This window comes from Syzygium oleosum, unplaced genomic scaffold (assembly GCF_021117445.2).
Source record: "Syzygium oleosum isolate NSW1041296 unplaced genomic scaffold, Sole_v2.1 Sole_v2.03, whole genome shotgun sequence".
Classification (NCBI taxonomy): domain Eukaryota; kingdom Viridiplantae; phylum Streptophyta; class Magnoliopsida; order Myrtales; family Myrtaceae; genus Syzygium; species Syzygium oleosum.
The window spans coordinates 15,989,494-16,011,654 of NW_026607487.1; the positions used below are offsets into that span (position 1 = coordinate 15,989,494).

The following is a 22,161-nucleotide window of genomic DNA, read 5'->3' on the forward strand; positions in this document are numbered from 1 at the left end:
TGAAGAGAAAAAATAGAGAAGAAAATGAGCGAATTTTTACGTAGAAAATCCTTTCAAAATCAAAAGGGAAAAATCATGGTGCCGCACTGAGCAATCTCTTCACTATCAATATCATTTATCAGCGTAACATGCTTTAGCGTTACAACTATAAAAGATATTGCCCCAATATATACCAAGAGTTTAGGGCATACATAGTTACGATGGAAATTACATGTATGCCATTAGCAATAGTAAAAACTCTATTCTCTGTTTTAATATGAAAATTACATGTACGCCATTAGCAGTAAAAGCTCTACGCTTGAACATTACTTTTTATATCAAAGTCCACAACCATAAAACCACTTGCAAATGCCAATAGTGCAACATAAATGAAGCCTTTAATTTCAACCTTGAAGCATCTCGCTATGGAGACGAAGCCCCGATCGACACTGCCACCTAAAACTTTTCATTCTATAGCACGAGAAACACATTTTCATTAGCCAACCAGACATTGACCTTTCTAATGTGCGAACAATCGAATCATTCTTTTCCTTTTTTGAACATTTTTTACTTTTTCTCTCACCATCAACAAAACATCTTCAAAACTAACATATAACACACCGTGATTGGCTCCATCTCCAGTTTGTAGATACTTTTTCTACTTCAACGCTTCAAACCAGAACCATGCAACTTCTCTTTCATGGCACCGTCAATTCTCTCTCCCATTTCAAAACTCGTGTGATTCGCCCAATCTCCAACCTTGCCTCTCCTGAAAAACCACTTGTTCATATCCATTCGACAACTTCCCGCTCTTGTTCACCTCCAATGAGCTCAAATTCCTGCCCCCAGGACCCACGGACCCCCCGCCCCCAACAGTCCCGTCTCTCAATTCTTCTTCGCTGAATGGAATCGACGAACTCCTCATATGAACACATGGGTCCTCTCTCATCTTATCGTACATCACGAACGATAACCGACGTTGGCTAGCAATATCACCCAGAGGGAATGAATAGGTAATTTCAAAAAAACATAACAAATTAATGCGAAATTCAAAACGTGTCAAGTTTGATTAGCGTAATCCTGACTATGATCAGTGAGTGATATACACACAATCAGGTTGTATCAAGGTGTGCTATACAATTCTATCAAGCAAGATAATAATGTAAGCAGAGAGATAGAATACTTTGCACACAAAGCTTTATAGTAGATCAGCTTAGTGTAAGCCTACTCTCCCACGCTAACAACCTACTGGCTGGATTCCACTAAAAATCTTCTTAAAGTTACAATAAAATGTGTCGCTTATACTCAATCATTTCTCCTTGAAACTGGTGCTGCTTATACCCAAGCTGATAGGACTCACTATCTCACACATAAGCACAAATTATAATACTGCCAACGCTTCTCGAAAAATTATAAATTTAATGCTCTCAAAAAACAATGTATAGATGTATAGCTTTCTCTAAATTTGGATTTATGAACTTTTGATCCCATACACTATTTGATGCCTTGGTCTTCTTTTATACTCATCAGCATCCAATCTTCTCGTTGGACAATCTTCAAGAGGATCAATTTTCAAACTTGCTATTGGATAATTGTTGAGAAAATCAATTAGCGGTTGAAGATAAGCAATCAGAATTCTCGTAGATTTGGTCGCCCATATTATCAATTTTTGGCTTCTAGAAATAGAGTAGCTTGTTTATGGAATGTCCTCTGTCTTCGTGATGATTGCCAATCCACAAAGATGTTACACATATCTGAACCTTTCGCATAGATATAATTTGAAATTGATAATCAATGATATCCTTCCATAATTAGAACCATACCGGATCACTAGCTATCAAGGGATGAGATAAAATATCTCAAAATAATAATATTGAAGATCATGACAAGAACTCCGTTGCAATTAGTGTAAGTGTTCTACTCATAACCACATAGTATACTGGTTATATCTAGCTTCCCAGTCAACTAATGATATCAAATTTCTGCTTATATTCATCTATCATAGTATTCTGTTGATTTCAGCTTCTGTTGTATGCTGCTAATTTAGTGTCTTATGTACTCTGCTGATATCCTCAAGGTACGTTGCTGATATCCATGCAGTAAGCTGATAATATCAACGTTATAACTGGCTTCTGCTGATATCCATGCAGTCTGATGATATCCACATTATAAATGGCTTATGTTGATGTCAAGCAAACACAAATTCTATCTTATGATTTTTCTAAGCATATTGGCAATCGTGACTCTACCTCACTATTCACCTATCCATGGTAGCTCATAGCTTTACCGAACTCCCTATTCTAGGCTTGTTCACCTTCTACTCAGGTACCTCCAACTTGTGGACACATCTACAAGAGTTCCGTCCATTTACTAATTGCAATCTTTCGCCCCCTCTCTAGTGGAACAAAGTTCCGTCGCCGGTCGCTGCCGCATCTTCTTCTCCGCGTCGGAGCTCGAGATTCGATTGTCTCTCATTATCATCTCTTGGCGTTTCTCTATTGAAGTCGGAAATTTCAAAGCACGAAGCAAAACTGTGAGATTTGATGGAACCACTGTCAATTGTTGTTCTAAAAGCTTAAGCTCTTAGATGAAAGAGTGGTTTAAGGGCTTAGAAATATTTGAACTCAAGACCTTATGCTCTAATACTATATAAGATATGATAGGACCACTGCCAACCATTCTAATAGCTTAAGCTCTTAGATAAATGCGTGGTTTAATATATAATTACTCTAACAAAAACGATCTTGAGTGCAATTGTTGTGCATCTTTCTATTTGTAACTAAATAAATGGAAAAAGTACACTATAAGTGCCATAACTTGTGTACGGCGATCACTTTGGTACCATAACTTTTTTTCGGATCATTTTGGTGCCAAGTCGGATGAAAATAGATCACTTTAGTGACTCCGGCCAAAAAGCTGACCTGGCATTTATATTAAAAAAAATGGTCTGACTTATATATGTGGAAATTATGTAGCTTTTTTTCGAATTTTTAAATTTTTAGAAAAATAATAATAATTAAAAAAAAATGTTGCAGCAGCGGCGAGGGAGCCCTCGCCGCTGCTGCCGCCAACCCACCACCGCCGGGAAGGCCCAGTGGTGGTGGCGCAGTGGTCGGCGAGGGTCGCCGGCCCCTGGCCGGGGCCCGGCGACCCTCTCCTCGCCCAGCGAAGGCCAGATCCGGTGAGGCGAGACCTCGCCGTCGCGACCCAAGCGACGGCGAGGTCTGGCCTCGCCTTTGCTGGGTGAGGCGAGACCTCGCCGTCGCTTGGGTCGCTACGGCGAGGTCGGCCTCGCCTCGCCCAGCGAAGGCGAGGCCGACCTTGCCGTCGCCTGGGTCGCGACGGCGAGGTCGGCCTCGCCTCGGCTGGGAGGCAAGACCTCGTCGTCGCGACCCGGCGACGGCGAGGTCGGCCTCACCCGGATCCGGTGAGGCAAGACCTCGCCGTCGCCGGGTCGCGACGGCGAGGTCTCGCCTCGCGATCCGGCCCTCGCCGACCATTGCGCCCACCACCGCCGGTCCTTCCCGACGGTGGTGGGTTGGCGGCAGCAATGGCGAGGGCTCCCTCGCCGCTGCTGCAGCCTTTTTTTTAAAAAAATTATTTATTTATTTATTTATTTTAATTTAATTTTTTTAAAAAAAGTACACGTCAGCGGGCTAAACGGCGTCGTTTTTGGTTTTTAATGCTGACTGGACCTCTCCGGCGAGCCGTGGACCTCTCCGGCGAGCCGTGGACCTCTCCGGCGAGCCGTGTCAGCGCCACATTGGATTTCCGGCGAGCCACGTCAGCATTTGCACTAAAATAATCGTTTTTCAAAAAAGTTGGCACCAAAGTGATCCGAAAAATTTACATCTGGAATTCCAACTTCAATTTAAATGGCAAGTTGGAAATGGCGCCTCCACATCTTTTTGGTTTGACTACTGGCATCCTAAAGGCCCCTTCTGCAATTTTTTTACAAACATGGAAATATACTCTTCGGGCATCCCCAGAAAAGCGACAATGCGAGATTTTAATGCATCCACCTGGCAAGTGTCCTTTGTAACGGAAACCTTCAACTCTTGGGCGGAAAGCTGGCCTGCTATGGACTCGGATCGAAGGGATCGGCTAATGTGGCAAGGTCACCCCTCCGGTAATTTCTCTTTCTCTTCGGCCTGGGATCTTTTACGGTATAGGGGGCACAATGTTTCTTGGAACTCGTTTGTTTGGGACAATGGTATTGCTTCGAGACACAGCTTCTTGCTTTGGCTTTCTTGCCTTAACAGGCTCCCAACTCAGGTGATGTTGTTGTCTTACCATAGATCGCTGAAGGCTCATGTGCTTTCTGTCGTACAAGGCCGGACTCAATTGACCACCTATTCTTTGGGTGTGCTGTTACGGGCTCTCTTGCGCGCTTCTGGGCAGGTAATTGTAATTTATCATGGAGTGCTGGCCCGTGGATGGATATTATTAGATGGGCAACCCGAGTCCTCAGTGGACTGACCTTCCATCAACGTATTGCTCGTGCCTCCTTTGGGGCAATGTGCCACTGCATTTGGACTGAACGAAATAACATCCTATTTAGGGATCGTTACCCCTACTTGCCTGCAATGCGTGCCCATCTGGCCAAGACTGTAAGAGATGTAGCTGTTTCCGTCCAGCCTGTTGTTGACACTCCACGTAACAGAAGACTTCAAGTCAAGTGGGGCATTCCGGTCTCTATCTTCCAGTAACTTTAATGGCTATTGCCTTATAGTTGTCTAATCTTTTTTTGCCGTTGTTTTGGCTATAGTTAGTGCTTCGCACTTGGTGTATTTGTGTCTCGTTTAGCCGTTACACCTTTGCACCCGTCGTGACACTTTTGTGTTGCCTCAGGTACGAGGTTTTTGTGTACGACTTCTCCTCTTGTAAATTGCGTGTTGAAAAGTTAATATAATACTTACCTTACCAAAAAAAAAGTGATCCAAAAAAAAGTTATGGCACCAAAGTGATCTCCGTACACAAGTTGTGGCACTTCTGGTGTACTTTTGCCCTAAATAAATTGACCATAGCAATGTTAGAATTAGGCACACAAACACAACAAAATAGACAGTAAAGGCGAGAAAGAGAAATCGAGATACAATATTTTATCCTATTTCACCCTTAAACAAGGGCTATATCCAGCAGAAGATTCTACTATAATTAGCATATTACATCTCTCTGTTACAACTCTTAATTACAAGAGAAAGAGATTATACAGATGCACAGTAGCTATTCATGGGCTCAAACCCAAACTATCAATAAAATATAAACCCAAACTATAAAAGTCATCTGGCGTTGCAATGACCTCGTGCCTTCCTATCGATGGAGAGTATAAGCCATATCCCAACAAGAAATGCAATTAATTGGAGTCGGCACCAGAGATTGCGGTTGCGAAGGTGAGTCTTAAACTCGATACCATCATCCTCTATCTTCATCTCAGTAAATTCGTCTTAGGAGCAGAGCAACTGTTCGACCAAATGTACAAGAGAAAAGCAAATTGCAATTCTCCATCTTTGGTAGATTGACGCTCGCACCCGCATCTACAGAGGACGTTAGCAGAGGGAGTACTCTCTCTTTTGACTATTTCATCGTTTCAGATATCAACAAGAGCAGAGGAAGAGAGGTAGACGCAAGTTTCTTCATCGTAGAGTTCTCCCACCGTTGTTCTTCATCTGGCCATCACCATCGAAGCCCCTGCTAGCACAACACTCCCTCCATTGGTGACATAGCTATGACGAAATCAGACGACTGAACCAGGTTGTGCCTTTCTGATTAAATTTTGGAACTGGTTTTGATTCATTCCATCTTTGTCATTGGTTTTCAAACAGGTGGACATGGGTGCAAGAAGTTCATAACCAGAATGGATGAAGCTCGCGGCTCAGTTTTGGCTCTGAAAAAATACGTCTGGGAAGAAACTTTCAGGTGTAACTTTGTTCCTATTGCTTTAAGTAGGTATTTTCTTTACCATTATCAGCAGATAATAATTGTTTTACTCATAAAGACATGATCTAAGATTTCTATGTTGAGTTAGCTCGATACTAGATCACGGACATTTGGTATTTCGTACTAAAGTATATTGTGAATCGTGGATTTAAACAACAGATTTCTAGGGAGTGGCCATGATCACCTACTGTTCACACTGGTATTTGCGTGAGTATGCACGTTGTGAGTGATGGAGTGATGCATTTCAAGCCGATAGCACACTTAAAGATGCGTTTGGTTCAACATTTTGAAAGCTCCTTGAGGCCTCAAAGCCCCTTGGAGAAATTTTGGGGTATTTGGCAACCATCCCCCAAGGGGCTTTCAAGTGAAAGTCAGCCTTAGGAAGGCTAAAAGCTCAAGGCTAGTGGGGACCAGCCTTGAGCTTTCAGCATTTCCGGAATGCTGAAGCCATGGATTAATGAAATTTGATCAATCTCCCATTTTGCCCTCAAAAGCTTCTTAGAAACCCAAATTTGCCCCTTTTTAAAAACAAGACCCTTCTCCCAGAAGCTCATTCCTCATTCCTCATTCCCTCTCGACTACTCTCTCTTCACTCCCTCGCGACCACCCCGCTCGTCCGCTCTCTCTCCCTCGCGACTGCTTCTCGCTTTCGGCAGCATACCTCTCTCTTAACAACTAGGTACCCTCTCCTCTCCCTTTCTCTAGCTCGCGACTGGTGTATCTAGCATGCCAATGAGCTTTCGCCGGAGATTTTCTTCTCGATTTGCTCTTTAGATGAGGTTTCGATTTGCGCATTCTTGGCCGATTGCATCTTTTTCCGGTCTGATTCGAGTCGCTGAAATACGATCCGTTGTGTGTGTCTTGCGGTGGCCAGATCTGGTTCGTTTTGTGGTGGTTGGGTGTGTCCTGTGTCTTGGTCGGGGTTTTGAGGGTTTCAACTCAGATTTGGGGGTGTTATTGATGCCGTTGTTGTTGTTTGATGGATTTAGACGATCCCTCTAGGCTCTGATATCTAATTTCGCCTTGAGTTGAGTAGATATTTGATTGGGTTGTGTTCTATGTTGTATGTTGTGGGCTGTGGTGTATTGGTTGTGTGACTTCAAGACGTGATTCTGGAACCCGTGTGTGGAGCATGTAGATGAGTTGAGCAATCGCACGGGGATGGATATTCGTGGTGGACATTTATGAAGCGGGGTTTACTGGTTTTTGTTCTTGTTATGCTTAAAGTAGATTTGTTTTCGATTTGGATATGAACCAAATGCTGGAATCTTGCTGAATTTTGTTGAAATACGCTGTAATCTTACTGAATTTTGTTGAAAACATGCTGGAATTGAACCAAATGCATGCTGACCGTGTTTGTATTTCTCAATCCAATGAGGATCTCATTCTGCTTTGTCCTCAGTTTAATGACACAAGTTCATATAGATTTGTGTGAAGACAATACATCAATTTCATATCGATTCTTTACAAAATGATAAAAGTTCTGAGTCTCTGTTCACTTGCAGGGCTATGTGAACGACATCAAGTTTGACTACAAGGAATATGCGAGGCAAAGATTTCAGCAATACCAGCTAAGAAAGTCTGCTCTCTTGGGCTCAGGCCGTGTTTGCAGTAGATAGATATAGATAGACAAGAAGAAACTTGACCGAACAAGGCTGCCATATGATGATAGCTTCACCAGAGTCTTGCATATAAGTCGATGTTGGAAATGTACATTTGTGCTACTTATAGAATGGATATAGATTGTAGGTAGAAAAGCATCGAGTTTTCGCGGGTGATGTATTTGTAATGACTTCTAATATAAGAGCAATGGCTTTTGCTAGTTTGTTTATGCTAATATGTCTATGACATACTGTTCTCTGCCATTTCAACTTTTTTCAAAAGAGACATCTTAATTGGCAATTTCTGTGTTCACTGTTAAATGAATTCAGGGTTAAACTTCCAATTGCCAGACAAAAAGTTGCCTATGTAGCCATTTTTCTTTCACTCTCTAAGAAAAGGCGATCTCAAATCTCATTGTATGGGACAATGAGTGAGCGACATTGACGATTGATATGTGTTTGATTGATAAACCATCCTCTGTTACGTTTTTGCTGGTAGCTAGAATGTCCTTTAATCCTATCTTTTGGTCTTGCTTTAATGGTTTTGCTGTGCAGCATCTCCGCTCGAAGATAACACGCAAGCTTTGTTACCACGTTTATTGAGATGAAAGTGTTCTTTTTTTTTAATTGAGAAAGAGACCACTTTGATGTGAATTTTTTCCATTTGAAATTTTTAGCAAAAATTTACACGAAATCTTTAACGTTGTTGTCAATATTTAAATTAAAAAAGTTGCAGAAATAAAAATTAAAAAGGTTAAATTAATCATTTAAAGGGACTTTTCAAATGTGTTTTTACCAAACGGCATTTTTTTCAAAGTTGCTTCTCAAAGTATAGTTTACCAAACAGTCTTTACATTTCCTCAAAACTCTTTAGGCTGAACTGCTTTGCTTTGTATTTCCCTAAAGCCCCTTGTAAATGCTGAACCAAACGCACCCTTGCTTATGAAAGAAGAGCAAATGACTTAAACATATCTGGTTTGAGTAGGCAACAAGCTGTGAACAAAATAAAAACGTGGGAAATGAATGGAGATTTGGAGAGAGATCGGTGGCGGATAAGACAAAAGAAGTGGGGATTTCCAGTGGACCACTTGGTTCAGAGAAAGCAAAAGAAGTTTAGAGAAAATGGGATCCTCGTGACATTAGAAAATAAAAAAAAATGATGATAAATGAGAAAAAAAGATGTTAAGTTGGATATATGCTTAGGGTCCGTTTGTTTGAAAAAAAATATTTTTAAGAAATTATTTTCTGACTTTCCCGTGTTTCGACGACGGAAAACTAATCGGTCTATTGAAAACGTTTTCATGGATTGAAAACAACAAGTTTAGCGAAAACGGCCTCCCTTATGGAAAGAAGGAAATCACTTTCCCTAAACCACCAAACAAGTTAAAACTAACTATTTTTCTTCAAAATGATTTTTATGGAAAATATTTTCATTTATCATGAAGTTTTCAATGAATAAATTCATCCTTAATTTTGAACATTGTTAGGGTTTAAGCTTGATTCCTGTTTCTTTTGTCTTTTCTTGATTACTGTCTCATCGTTATCATTTTGTTAGGAAATTTGCACTCCTTAAATTGAAATAATTGCATGTTTAGAATAGGGTCTAGCTCACGGGCTGATATCTTGGGGCTCAATAATAAGGCAGTGTATATTCATTGCCAGACTTGTGTCGGCTTACTTACCGCACTTTTCATCTTGTCGTTTTTGTATCGTGCCTGTGTAATGTGAGGTTTCAATTTTAGCTCATGGAATTCCTATCCTGGGTTTTATAATAAGGTCATGTATTATCACGGCTCGAATCGAGTTTACTCCCCTTGCACTTTACTTGTCTTTTACTATTCCTCTTTGATGTCTCGAATTTTAGGATAGGTTTCAATCTTACAATGAAACCGTGCATTGAACACATAGTGGAAAAGCACCACAGGATTTCATAATTTGACAAGATCACGTGAATCACTTCGTAGGCAAATAAATCAAGTTTAGGAACGGAAATGGCACTAGTTAAATAAATTAGTGTAATCAAGTTCCCGTACTTAGATCTCTAGTTACGTAGGAAGTGAAACATACTCCCGTGTCTCGCTTGGCTCCTAGCTGATCCCAACTAGGCTAGTGGCAACTCCAAAGTATGATAGAACTTAATAGATGGATGAATTAGACGAATTTCCCAACATCGCGGAGGTAAGTATTTTGGGAACCCACATCGAATGAGGGCGAGCACCGCGAATACGAGGAATGCTCATCCCCGCTCGACTACCGCTCGGGAGGGTTGCAATAGTCAGCAATGAATAGACCGTAATGTCAGCAATATCATCAAGTCTTTGATGGGAAGAATTGATTGGAATTTCCTTCTAAATTGAATCATTTAAAGATTTAGGACTGAATGAGAATCTGTGTGATAAGTTTAGGATTGTTTTTCGAGGTATGAGGTTTCTTCTTTGCCGAGGAAAGATAAAAACCAAATGGATGTGCCGACTATCAGCAAAAAGAGGAGAAAAATTATAATGGGTATGTGATGCGTGAAGTCAAAGGTGTCATGGACAATTTTATAGGAGGTGTGGAAGTGAAAGACATCACTTGGCAAGCAAGTGGTAAAGTAATTGAAAAGAAATGACGAAATTAATTTTGGATTCTCGTTAACACAGTATAAAAAGGGGGTCAACCAAACTACACAGTGGTTTATCAAAACACTTAAAAGAGCCAAAGACAAGAGGAGCAATTTAAAGTAAATGAATTCTTAAAAAATAAAAGGGATATGTTCACTGGAATATATAAAAATTGCCAAGAAAGTGCAATTGAGTTTTAAAACTTGCAAAAAGTGTAATCAAGTCCTAAAACTTATCAAATTAGTTCAATCGAGTCCTAAAGTTTTTTTTTTTGGTAAGGCAATCGAGTCCTAAAGTTAATATTGTCCAATTTGGATAACGAAAAACGCTAACCATATAATTTATTTTCCATCTAACTAATATAATTTGTAGTTTAACCTAACCAAGTAACTGCTTTGTATTTAAGACCATATGCCACGAAGCTTCACACAGCTAAAAGAAAAAAAAAATGGAATTGGATAGAATAACAGAAGATACATCCACAAGCTCCCAGCAAGTAGCAAGGCAGCTTTTTATGAGCTAACTACGTGTTGGCCAAATAACACCTGCAAATGCCAATGGTACAACATAAATGAAGACTGGAATCCCAACCTTGAAGCATCTCACTACGGAGACGAAGCCACGATTGACGATGCCAATCTTTCATCCTATAGCATGAAAAGCACGCTTTCATTAGCCAACTAGACATTGACCTTCCCAAAGTGTGAACAGTCGAATCGTTTCCGCTTTTTATTTTTTATTTTCTTGATTTTTTTCCCTTTTTCTTCTCCATAATCAAATCAAACATCTTCAAAACTAAAACATAACACCCGGAAATTGTTGAAGGAGCGTCATATTTACTAAAACTTCAAACCAGAACCATGCAACTTCTCTTCCATGACACCGTCAATTCTCTCTCCCATCTCGGCACTCATGTAATTCACCCAATCTCCAACCTCGCCTTTCCTAAAGAACCACTTCCTCTCTAGTCCAGTCGACAACTTCCCGCTCTTATTCACCTCCAATGCGCTCAAATTGTCGAAGCTACACATCCTCAATATTCCCTCCACAGTCCCGTCCCTCAGTTCTTCTTCGCTGAATGGACACCCCATGAAATCGGCCAACCTCCTCACATGAACACTCGGGTCCTCTTTCATCTCCTCGTACTTCACGAACAACACCTTCTCGGGCATCTCCGAGCTTGCCTTGTGGTAACCCAGCACATGGTCCCAGTAAGGCCCGTACATGCTCACGCCTCGGCAGAACTTGTCGAGGCACTCCAGGAGCGGAATCTGGCCCTTCTCTTCGGGCCTCGCCTTGTTGATGAAGTGCCACATTGAGACGATATTGTCCTTAGGGTTCCTACACAGGTAAACCAGCTTGCACTTGGAGTCCCTCACCGACTGTGGAAGCGAGGAATAAGGCAAGTGGGTGGCCAAGAGCCTTGGGGACGCGAAAGCAGTGAGATCGGGATTTTTTTGCTGGAGATAGAGCCTGAGCTCCAAGAAGGGCACGAGGTCGTGGGGGTTTTGGGTTAGGAGAGGGTGGCGTTGTTGGGAGTCAGAGTCAGAGTACTTGCCGCGGTTCAAGAGACTGAAGAGGATGGCCTTTAGCCAGGAGGTGCCACATTTTGGGCTGGTGACGAGGAGTATGTCGGAGGGGTGAGCTTGGAAGTGGTTTTGGCAAGCGAGGACGCCGTTCAAGAGCCAAGAGGGGAACCAGAAGCCCTGGTACAAGTGCAGAGAGGTGGGAAACCAGTCCTCTTCCGAAGGGACAGAGGAGAGCAAATCTTTGCATTCTTGCGACATGACGTCGTCTTGCAAGTACTTTTCATAGAAAGGAGGAGGAGGTTGAGAGGCTTGCATGGTGGTGATGGTGGTGGTGGTGGTGGTGGAAGAGGAGGAGGAGGAGGAGGAGGAGGAGGTGGATAGTTGGAGTGAAGGATTGGGTGTCTAAAACAAGAACTTTCATGAAGATGGTGCCGGGTGTCTCTTATATTTTATACATTAAATGTTGTCTAATTGCGTCTTTCTATAACAAATTTGCCAAAAAAAAAAAAACTTTTAATACTCCTAGCATTGTTAATGCTTTCATGTGATTAACGTGGTATGTTTAAATTAATAGTGCCAAGGTTTATAAAGATCGATTTTTACAAAGTCATGTCAAAACTATTATTGGATATACTCGAATGTATCCCTCCCCCTTTATTTATTATTTGAATTTACTATTTCATCCCGTAAATCGATTTTGTAGACCAATTTTTGTGTCCTTGATATTTACTCATCCAAATTAGTATTAATACAACATTGCATTTTATACCTATCAAGATGCAAGAAATTAATATCTCCCGAAACTTGACCCATGCAGATAGAATTATTCCTTTCGCATGAATCTCCTCATCGTGGAAAAGAAACTGACTTTCATTTTTAGACTCCGTTCTGGACAACTTCTGAAATTTTATCTTTATAGGTGAAAATTGGTATATTGATTTAAGTAAATCTTCTTCGTTTTTTTCTTTAAACTTTGAACATGCACATGAAAGAACATCGTTTATTAATTTCTTGGGGTCCAAAAAAAATCGTTTTGCTTTACCAAAAAAATTTTTTCTTTACCAAAAAAAAAAAAAATCGTTTTGTTAGGGGCCATGTTATTTCCTCCATCCCTGGTTAGATGATCGAAACAGAATTTGACATCGCATACATTTAAACTTAGTTAAATTTACAAGTGGCTTATGTCAATATTTGCAATCCTCTAATTAGAGGTCTGGCTTTAACAGGGATAGAGAAAAACATATCTCTTTAATTTGGTGTGCAATATCAAGTCAATAAATCATTTGGTGCACATTTAATACATGTGAGTGACGATATCAAGAGCGTGAAGCGTCAGGCCCATATATTGTATTTGTTTACTTGTTTATAGCTACAGCGTAAAGATATTCGTACATGTATTCATCATCTATTTTTTGGCTTTTCAAATGCACGTTTAGCGTGGTACTTCATTTACTCTATCAGAAGGAGGCATTGGATCAGGTGTGTAAAACCAAATGATGTCAACCATTCAACGTACATTGAGGTCCATCTGTCTTACATATGAGAAGTGAGAACCATTGAATTCAATGGCTGCGATTGATATCGAGTGTATGCATTAAATTCGCATAATAAATCTTCCCCGTATTGAGAACAAGATGAATGACCACCGCTGTGCCACCAGACTGGTCGGCTTGAATTGCCGATGAGCTGTGAACATCAAAATGCTAACCACTCTCTAGATAAACAAAATACTCTCACCAACCCACACTTGTTTCACGATTTTTAATAAATAGTTCGGTCTAAGATCAACTAACAAGGATTAAAAATGCTAAAGTGGGTACGCACTATCTCACGGCATCCGTCATCAAATATTTTTTCAATCATATTAATAAACTGAAAACAAACGCATCTGGATCACATGATTGAACAGAAACCCATCCTCAAAAAAGTCAATTAAGCATTGCTTATAAAAAAAGTGGAGCATTAGAAGTGCCTGTGTCCACACATACAACTCTCCATTGTTTTTTTTATTGACGAGAACATATTACTTTGAAATGATTAGAGTAGACTGGATATCTACTCGGTCTATGTGCACTAGAAATTATGATTATATATTAAAATTCATTGTAGAATTCAAAGAATTTGTAGACACCGTTAGCTCGTCTCTACTTGTAATGACCCAGCACGATCCACTTGGACCAAGTTCATAAAAAGATTACTTAGAATAAGCACACAAAATGGTGACTATATGGGGTATGTGTTGATTTATGAATCTCCAACGGGACCCCTCCCAACTTTTGTGAGATTTGGGATGGCACAAACTCCCCCACTTAAAGAAATGAAGTACTCGCCAGTGTAACACCCAACAATATCACTTTTTCTTATTGTGTGATGCGGTCCAATACAACCATTTCCGTCATTTTAGAAGTTTGTAAAAGGCACACCTTGTTTGAGTTCTCTCACCCTATCGATCACTTTTCGCCCTAATCGAATTGAGTATGGATCTAATCTCTTTATGGACTATACATCTATTTGGGGGGTTTCTACTTATGATACCATCTATAAATGCCCAGCCTAATCCACTTGGTCCAAGCCCCTAAAAAAGTAGTTTGAGTAACCACACAAAATGGTGACCGTTTGATGGTGGATGCTGACTTATGAATTACTCAACAAAACCTCATCCAAATGATGTGGGACTCCGAATGTCAATCTTTTCACTAATCTCTCATACAATGAGCTACTGACTACAAATATTTGGATTAGATCCTATCACCAAGATGCAATCGGGGTAATTTAACTTACTTTTGTAATTGAATAAAAATTGTGGGATTCTGTAAAGTTACAGGGAAACTTTATTATGTGAAGGTAGCCCATAATGTAATGAGATCCTTTACCTCCATTGGCATATTTATTTGGTTCCTCATTCATTCAAACTATTAAATATAGTTCTAAATCGCTTAAATTATTGTTATGATATGTCTTGTATACTTGTAGGTTCCTTTCATTTAATGGTTTAAGCTTTATGATTAGATATTCTCCTATGACATGAGAGCACATGTCAAATCTTGGGGCTCTCTCTCAAACTCATTGCTTGCGGTGGGCTCACAACTTTGCTCACACAAAACTGGACCCCTACCTATTTCATAGCATAGAGGCAAGTCATGCGCTTGTAAGAATGTTCAAACGCAATGGGACGTGTTAAATATAGTTTTACTTTGCTTCAATATGTATGCCTTGTATATATATACTCTCTCTTTACCTAATAGTTTATTCTTTTATGTTGAATATGATGTTGGCTAACAGTATCACCTAGAGGAGGGGTGAATAGGTGATTTCAATGAACTTGACAAAATATTGCGAAATTAAAAGCATCAAGTTTGATATAATCATAACCGGGTGAAATAGAGTGTTGATATAAGCACGTTCCAGTATATCAAGCAGTGCAGTGTGATTCTATTAGGCAGTAAATGAATATAAGCAATGAGATAGAGAACGATACACACAGAGCTTTATAGTGATTCAGCTTGGTGTAAGCATACATCCATTCTCCAAACTAACAACCTACTGGCTGGATTCCACTAGCAATCTTTGAGTAGTTACAGTAGTGTTAGGGTTAACAATGTAATCTAGATAGGGGGTGAATAGGTTCTTTTGCAAATTTTACGAAAAATCACCGAGGTATGTTTGGAAATCAGGTGAAGCTAATTTTTAGAATATCAGTAAGTGCTGATGTGCAAATACCATATAAGAGCGGAAGTAAAGATAACCCACAACAATATATAGTGGTTCAGCTTATTCAGAAAGCCTACATTCATTCTCTAGACTAGCAGCCACAACGTGGGCTGGATTGCACTAGTAATCACCAAGATAAGTTACAACCAGCAAGCATTGATCCTATCAACCGATAGATCACACTATCATGATCTAGATGCTGCTATCAAGTGCGTACACTTAATCTTCTCTTGATTACAAGGTAGCAAGAATGCTACTCCAGAAATCTCAAAGGATGAAACACAATTTGCTCAGAATACAACGATGAACACTTTCAATTTTCTCTAGACATTATCAACTCAGAGAACTGACTAACTCCTTCCAACTTCAATGAGCTTCTCTTATATAGACATCTTCACTCTTCTTGGTGGAAATGTCGGGAGAAGTAAGTAGGCATTAGGAATCCTTGCCGGTTGTTGTTCCATAGCTAGACTATCAAAACAGTCCCTTTCTGCGGAGATTAGCGAACATTTCCAAAACGGGTCCTATAGGTGTTGTCATAAAGCCGATAGTTCTGACAAAACTGTTTTCGTCTCTTTGACGATTTCCGATCCTTCTGTTGTGCTGTTCTCATAGCCAACGGTTATATTTGATTCACATCCTCGGATGAACATTATCCCAGCATCGTCAGTGACATGATGTTCTCGTAAGTGAAATCGAAATCATCACTAGTCGATTACCATAGTCAGTTGATGTTGTTTATGAGTAACTTGTACATGGACATCCTGCAATCTTCTTCCAATGAATGCATCATACATATCACGTAATCCTTAATAATCATCATGAACATCTGCACTTGCTATAGTAGATATTAGGGATAATGACACAAATAGTCCCTGAACTTTGACTCAATGTGCAATTTGGTCCCTATACTTTTAATTTGTTCAATGTAGTCCCTGAACTTTAACCCAATGTTCAATGTGGTCCCTGAACTTTCAATTTGTTCAATGTGGTCCCTGAACTTTCGGTACATGTTCAATATAGTCCCTGAACTTTATAAAAATGTTCAATGTAGTCCTTCCATTGATTCAAGTTCAAGGACTATATTGAACATTTTTATAAAGTTCAGGGACTATATTGAACATGTACAAATTGAAAGTTCAGGGACCACATTGAACATTGGGTTAAAGTTTAGGGACTACATTGAACAAATTAAAAGTTCAGGGACCAAATTGCACATTGAGTCAAAGTTCAGGGACTATTTGTGTCATTTTCCCTAGATATTATACCAAAGATAGTTTTGAAATCATCAAAATTCCTAGAGATGTTTTTCCAACAGTCTTCCTTTTTTTATGATGACAAATATTTCCTATCTATCATTAATCACAACAAAAGGAATAAAAGGATTTTTTATTTACATGTATATTATCATAAAGAATAAATAGTAATAATAGTTAGCAAAAACATAAAAGAACGACGACATCTTAGCATGAAATTTAAGAAATTAGCCACAAGTTTTGGGGGACTAGGCAGTGATACCACTCCCAAAAAATTAGAATAATAGCCTTTTGGAAATATTGTGATAAATTGAAGGGGAATCCAATCAAGTAACTAATCATGAAGCATCTGTTAGAATGTAGGCAACGCATGAGTTGTGTTAGAAAAATCTCACATTAAATAATTAGTACGTGGAGTAGTTAATATATCATAGTTAACTCATAACTCATTGGCTTAAATTTTTTAGTAGAAGTGGGTCCAACTAAATATATTGACGGACTTCGACTTGGGCTCTCTCTTGGCAATTTCCTTAGGTAAAGGTATTATATTTCTACTGCGCTCCCAACAAATAGTATCAGAGTCGATGGTTTATTGTTGGCCAACTCCTAATGTGTATCAGTTTTTAGTGAATATCTCAAAGAATGAATCTCATGACCAACTCAGAGAAAGAAAAGAGGAATGAATTTAGGCGTTGGAGATCTTTAAGTTGAGATATGGCGGTGCAAGAAGGATACTAGATTAAGGGTGAACAGACCTAACGCTAAACTCACACGTTGAATGCATGTGTGAGTTGTATTAGAAAAATCCAACATCGAAGAATTGGTGTAGGAAGTAGTTAATATATCCTTATCGGCCCATAATTTATTGGCTTAATTTTGAGTGAATATGGGTTCAAGTGGATATATTAATAAGCTTGGACTTGAACTCTCTCTTGGTGATCTCCGCCTGTGAAGATATCAAGTTTCTACTGTGCGATCCCAACAACGTCAGGCATGTTAATGGAAATATATAGTGGTCTCTAACAATATCACTACATTAACAAGCAAGTGTTGTCGCCGCGCATGGCAACAGAAAATCGAGGTTGGATGTTTAGTCTTTCGATTGTTTAATTAACTACGTGAATCAGAATTTCTTGGTAAAATATGGTTATTGTCTCTTGAAATCATCGAGTTTAGTGTTCAAAGTGAGACTCTACAGTGATAGGTCTTCATGGAAATTAATATAGTTAGACTCTTGAACTTTCTTCCTGAAAGATGCACTTAACTATAGGTGCCCATTCATGCACTTTATTATTTCAATAGGAATATTTCAGAAGTTATTCATTAGCTTATTTCTTTCAATTGTGTACTTGAAACCATACACTTTCTTCAATTGATTTTGCACCATACGGAGACAACATCTACGTTAGCTCCTAGTCCCGCTTCACACAGATTTAGGAATGGCTATTTTTCGCAAAACCAGCATCGAACCCCTTTGGACCTCAGCTTGTTGGCAAAGTGCCAGAGCAAGACGAGGGTGTCCTTGGGATTCCCGCACAGGTACACCAGCCTGCACCCAGAACCCATGACCGACTGCAGGAGTGAAGGGTACGGCAAGTGGGTGGCGAAGAGCCTCGAGGATGCGAGGGATGAGAGGTTGGTGATCTCTCGCCCGAAGTAGAGCTTGAGCTCCAGGAGGGGCACCGGCTCATGGGGGGGTTTTGGGTGAGGAGAGGTTGTGTTGCATCAAGCCCGAGTACTCGGCCCAGTTCAAGAAACAGAAGAAGATGGCCTTCAACCGGGTGGTGCTGGACTTGCGGGCGGTGATGAGGACTTCTGTGTCTTGGGCTCAGAAGTGGACTTTGGCAAGCGAGGACGCCGTTCAAGAGCTTCGGGGCAACCCGGAGGCCTTGGTATTGGTAGAAACAGGTGGCGATCCAGCCTTTTTGGCAAGGGAGCGAGGGAAGGAGGTCTCGGCATTTTTGGGAGATGTCATCACATCTCACAAGTTCTTTGCTTGGGGAGGTTGAGGGGGTGTCCTGGTGGAGGAAGAGAGGGAGAATTGCAGAGTGAAGGGTCATTATAGTTGCTTAAGGCTCGGCGAAGGGACAAAAAGGGATTAGCTGAAGTGGTCAGTGACGATGTTAAATAAAGAGGCTTATTGCATGAGAACATTCATATTACTGAGTTCATTACTGCTCCTGAATAATGTTAAAAATCCGAAAAGGCTTTAGCTAACTCCCTTTTGCTCATATACCGGGTTTTCCATAAGTTATTCAGAGTACATAGGTCTTACTCGGTCAAATTGATCCCTTTCAATACACAACATTCAGATCCTATCACATATCTATGTAAAAAAGATGGTGGAAATACTCTCTGTACTTCGCGCATCATCCGCAACCTACGTACAAGTACTAAACATGACTGTGTTCAGCAATCAAGCTCTTGATTTAGGACATTTGTCAGGTAAAGTCCAGGTAAGTATCATATGTCGACTCCGTCTCAGTGCAACGACAAGACTAATCATGTATACATGTAACAAGTCAGACTAGCAGGCACACATAACAGACAATCCTCAAATTTGGCAAAAACTATGCTAGAAGGCTTTAGCTAACTCCCTTTTGCTCATATACCGGGTATTCCATAAGTTATTCAGAGTACATAGGTCTTACTCGGTCAAATCGATCCCTTTCAATACACAACATTCAGATCCTATCACATATCTATGTAAAAAAGATGGTGGAAATACTCTCTATACTCCGCGCATCATCCGCAACTCACGTACAAGAAATAAACATGACTGTGTTCAGCAATCAAGCTCTTGATTTAGGACATTTGTCAGGTAAAGTCCAGGTAAGTATCATATGTTGACTCCGTCTCAGTGCGACGACAAGACTAATCATGTATACATGTAACGAGTCAGACTAGCAGGCACACATAACAGACAATCCTCAAATTTGGCAAAAACTATGCTAGTGCTAGCATAGAACTAAATAAACAGGTCATATATAAATACCTAGCAAAAGCCTCGAACATCACTGTCTAAATCAAATTTGCAAATCGATAACTCTATGTCTAACATTATTCAATAGCACACAGTCTGCAACCAATTATCTGCTGCTTTTTCTTTTTTTTGGGACGCAATCTTATTACAGCCTTCAAAACCTGGTTATTCACAGTGATGACTGCGGGGCAGAAAAGCCTAGAGGCTCCAAAATACGACTGCATATACTAAGCAATGACAAGTCCAACCGGCTTATGACTATGAATGTACAAATTTGCTTTAAGCACAAACATCATTACGCTACAGTGTGTGAAGTATCACCTGAACTCCGCGTTGTGGGCTGGTCGTGAGAAGTTGAGTAGGTGAGTGGACGTATGCAGGGGAGAGAGAGAAAGTATAGCGCTGCAGAATCATCGAAAGAGCAATCTTCGCTTCCATGGTTGCAAAATTGAAACCCACACAAGTTCGAGGTCCCAAACCAAACGGGATGAATGCCCCCAAATTGTTGTTGGTGGCTTTAGTGACCCCTTCAGAGAATCTCTCCGGCTTGAAAAGCTGCACATCGTTGCCCCAGATTTGAGGGTCGTGGTGAAGCTTCAAATTCGGGATGTATAGGCCAATGTTGGCAGGAAGAACAAGCTTCCCAAGCCTAGCTTTCGTACCAACTTCCCTAATGATACCAACAACTGGAGGATATAATCGCAGAGACTCGTTTATGATCATTCCCATCTATAGCGAAAGGAGAGCACATAATATTTAAATCATTTCGCCATGCAGAAATAACAACAATAAAGGAACATTTTAGAACTAAATGAGATGAACAGAAATTACCGTCTTTAGTTTCGCAATACCATCAGGATCCGGATCCTGATTGCCAAACACGTTGAGTACTTCCTTTCTTGCTTCATCTTGCCAGTCTGGGTGAATCGCCAGGAGGAAGACAGTCCATGTAAGCATGGTATTTGAGGTATCGTGCCCGGCAATGTAGAAGGTCTTGCACTCGTCAACGAGATCAGTGATTGTAATTCTTCGACTCTCATCATCACTGTGAGAAGCCTTCACAAGCAGTCCCAGAAAATCATTCCCTAAATCATCCAATTCTCCAGCTTTCACCTTCTCTTCTCTTTTCCTAATTATCTCTAACACAGCATCACGTATTCCATTCTCAAGCTCTTCAGACTCAAGTTCGTCATTCGTCTTCCACAATTTACTGAAAAACGTAACCAAAACCCCCTCATATCAACTCGGTTACCAGAATGAATAGAAATTCTAATGCCTATGTATGTTGTCAGACAAGTTCTGTATACATTTGGTTTGACATTCTGTTGACAACCAACCAATTAGCTTTATCAGACCAAATAAACTGAAAAATAGAAAGAAGATTAAGAGTACCTGATTCCTGGAAACCTTATTTTGAAAGCGTTTCTGGACACAATCAAGGTCAACTTCCTTAGCATCTCGAAAATATTTCTTCCTTCCATATAGCTGCTCCCAAATGCAGTTCTGGAAATTACTTCTGACGTTAATAATGTAAATTCTTGGTACACGTCAATTTCATCGCCGTGTAAATTTTTCCATCTCTCCAGCATCATGTGGACGCTATCTATCATTGCTGGAATCATACTCTGCATTTGCACACATTTAATGAAATCAGTTCAATTCTTCAGTATGGGTCAACAATTTTCAAGCAACATCGTGTTTCCAAATACTCTGTCATTCATAGTGTTCATTCATATCTGTACTGCAATCCACTTTTGGTTATCAAAGACAACATTGGATAACATTTCCTGGGTGAACATGTAAATTGTACCTTCAAGCTATCCCCATGAAAAGCATAATTCGCCAACTTACGCTGCTTCGCCCATTTCTCGCCTTCCGTCGTCACGAGCCCATCTCCCAAAAGCTTCTTGAGAAACCCTTCCGTAGCAGGTTTCGGAAAGGCCTTGTCTTTATTGTTCAACACCTCTTTGATCAGCTCAGGCTCTGTCACAATCAGCCGAGGCAGAGGGCCATACCAACCCAGATAATTTGCCCCTACAGCACCCGCAAATCAGAAACCACGTAGAATTAAACAAAATTGGAATTCCGAAACCCGATGACGAACATTACGCGATCTTTCGCGAACTTACCGTATGTTCTAGTCCAAGCGGAGATGTGAGGCTGGACGCGAGGGAAGATGTCGTGAGAAAGGTAATTCAAGGGTCTGCTCGAAGCTTCGTTCTTGAATTGGAGGATCGCTCGGGTGTTCCCATAGAAGAGCTTGTAAGGAGGGCCTCTGATTCCTTGCGAGGCCATCATCTTCTGGATGCGCAACGGAGTCCACCATAGCTTGTGGAGAGCGATGGCGAGAGCTGAGAAGAGAAGCAGAAACAGAGAGGTCCAGAGCACGATCATGGCGCCTCCGGGAGAATCGGATTGTGCTCTGAAAGGATGATGAAGAAGAAGGGGAACGAAACCAGCTTTTGGGTTGTGAAGTCAACGTAACTCCTGAACTCCCTCAAGTTCGAAGTTTCTTGGTTCTTTCTTGATTTTCAAATTATTTATTCATTTGTTAATTCA

The 22,161-nt window shown here is 40.5% G+C and overlaps 2 protein-coding genes and 1 long non-coding RNA gene across 6 annotated transcripts; 1 reads left to right on the forward strand and 2 right to left on the reverse strand.

The window, feature by feature from the left end:
• Positions 1-6,475: 6,475 nt before the first annotated feature.
• On the forward strand, positions 6,476-7,756 carry LOC115672007 (uncharacterized). 2 transcript variants are annotated; one of them, XR_004004670.2, is made up of 2 exons: positions 6,476-6,598; positions 7,425-7,756. It is a non-coding gene; the product is annotated as an uncharacterized LOC115672007 (long non-coding RNA). The 2 variants fall into 2 exon arrangements; XR_008816097.1 differs by having other exon boundaries at positions 6,482-6,698.
• A 2,865-nt stretch (positions 7,757-10,621) lies between these two features.
• Positions 10,622-11,999, reverse strand: LOC115671737 (cytosolic sulfotransferase 5-like). Its single transcript, XM_056309668.1, has one exon. The coding sequence runs from the start codon at positions 11,965-11,967 to the stop codon at positions 10,963-10,965; it is 1,005 nt and encodes a 334-aa protein (XP_056165643.1). The 5' UTR covers positions 11,968-11,999; the 3' UTR covers positions 10,622-10,962.
• Positions 12,000-19,203: 7,204 nt separating this feature from the next.
• Positions 19,204-22,122, reverse strand: LOC115672054 (cytochrome P450 CYP749A22-like). Of its 3 annotated transcripts, none has more exons than XM_056309666.1 (5): positions 21,732-22,122; positions 21,454-21,636; positions 20,995-21,214; positions 20,434-20,812; positions 19,204-20,331 (listed from the first exon to the last, which is right to left on the reverse strand). In XM_056309666.1, exons 1-5 carry the CDS (start codon positions 21,994-21,996, stop codon positions 19,903-19,905), a joined length of 1,476 nt encoding a protein of 491 aa, XP_056165641.1. In that variant the 5' UTR covers positions 21,997-22,122; the 3' UTR covers positions 19,204-19,902. The 3 variants fall into 3 exon arrangements, with proteins under 3 accessions (XP_056165641.1, XP_030449671.1, XP_056165642.1); XM_030593811.2 differs by having other exon boundaries at positions 20,995-21,227; positions 21,413-21,636; XM_056309667.1 differs by having other exon boundaries at positions 20,065-20,288; positions 20,995-21,227; positions 21,413-21,636.
• Between the last annotated feature and the right edge of the window lie 39 nt (positions 22,123-22,161).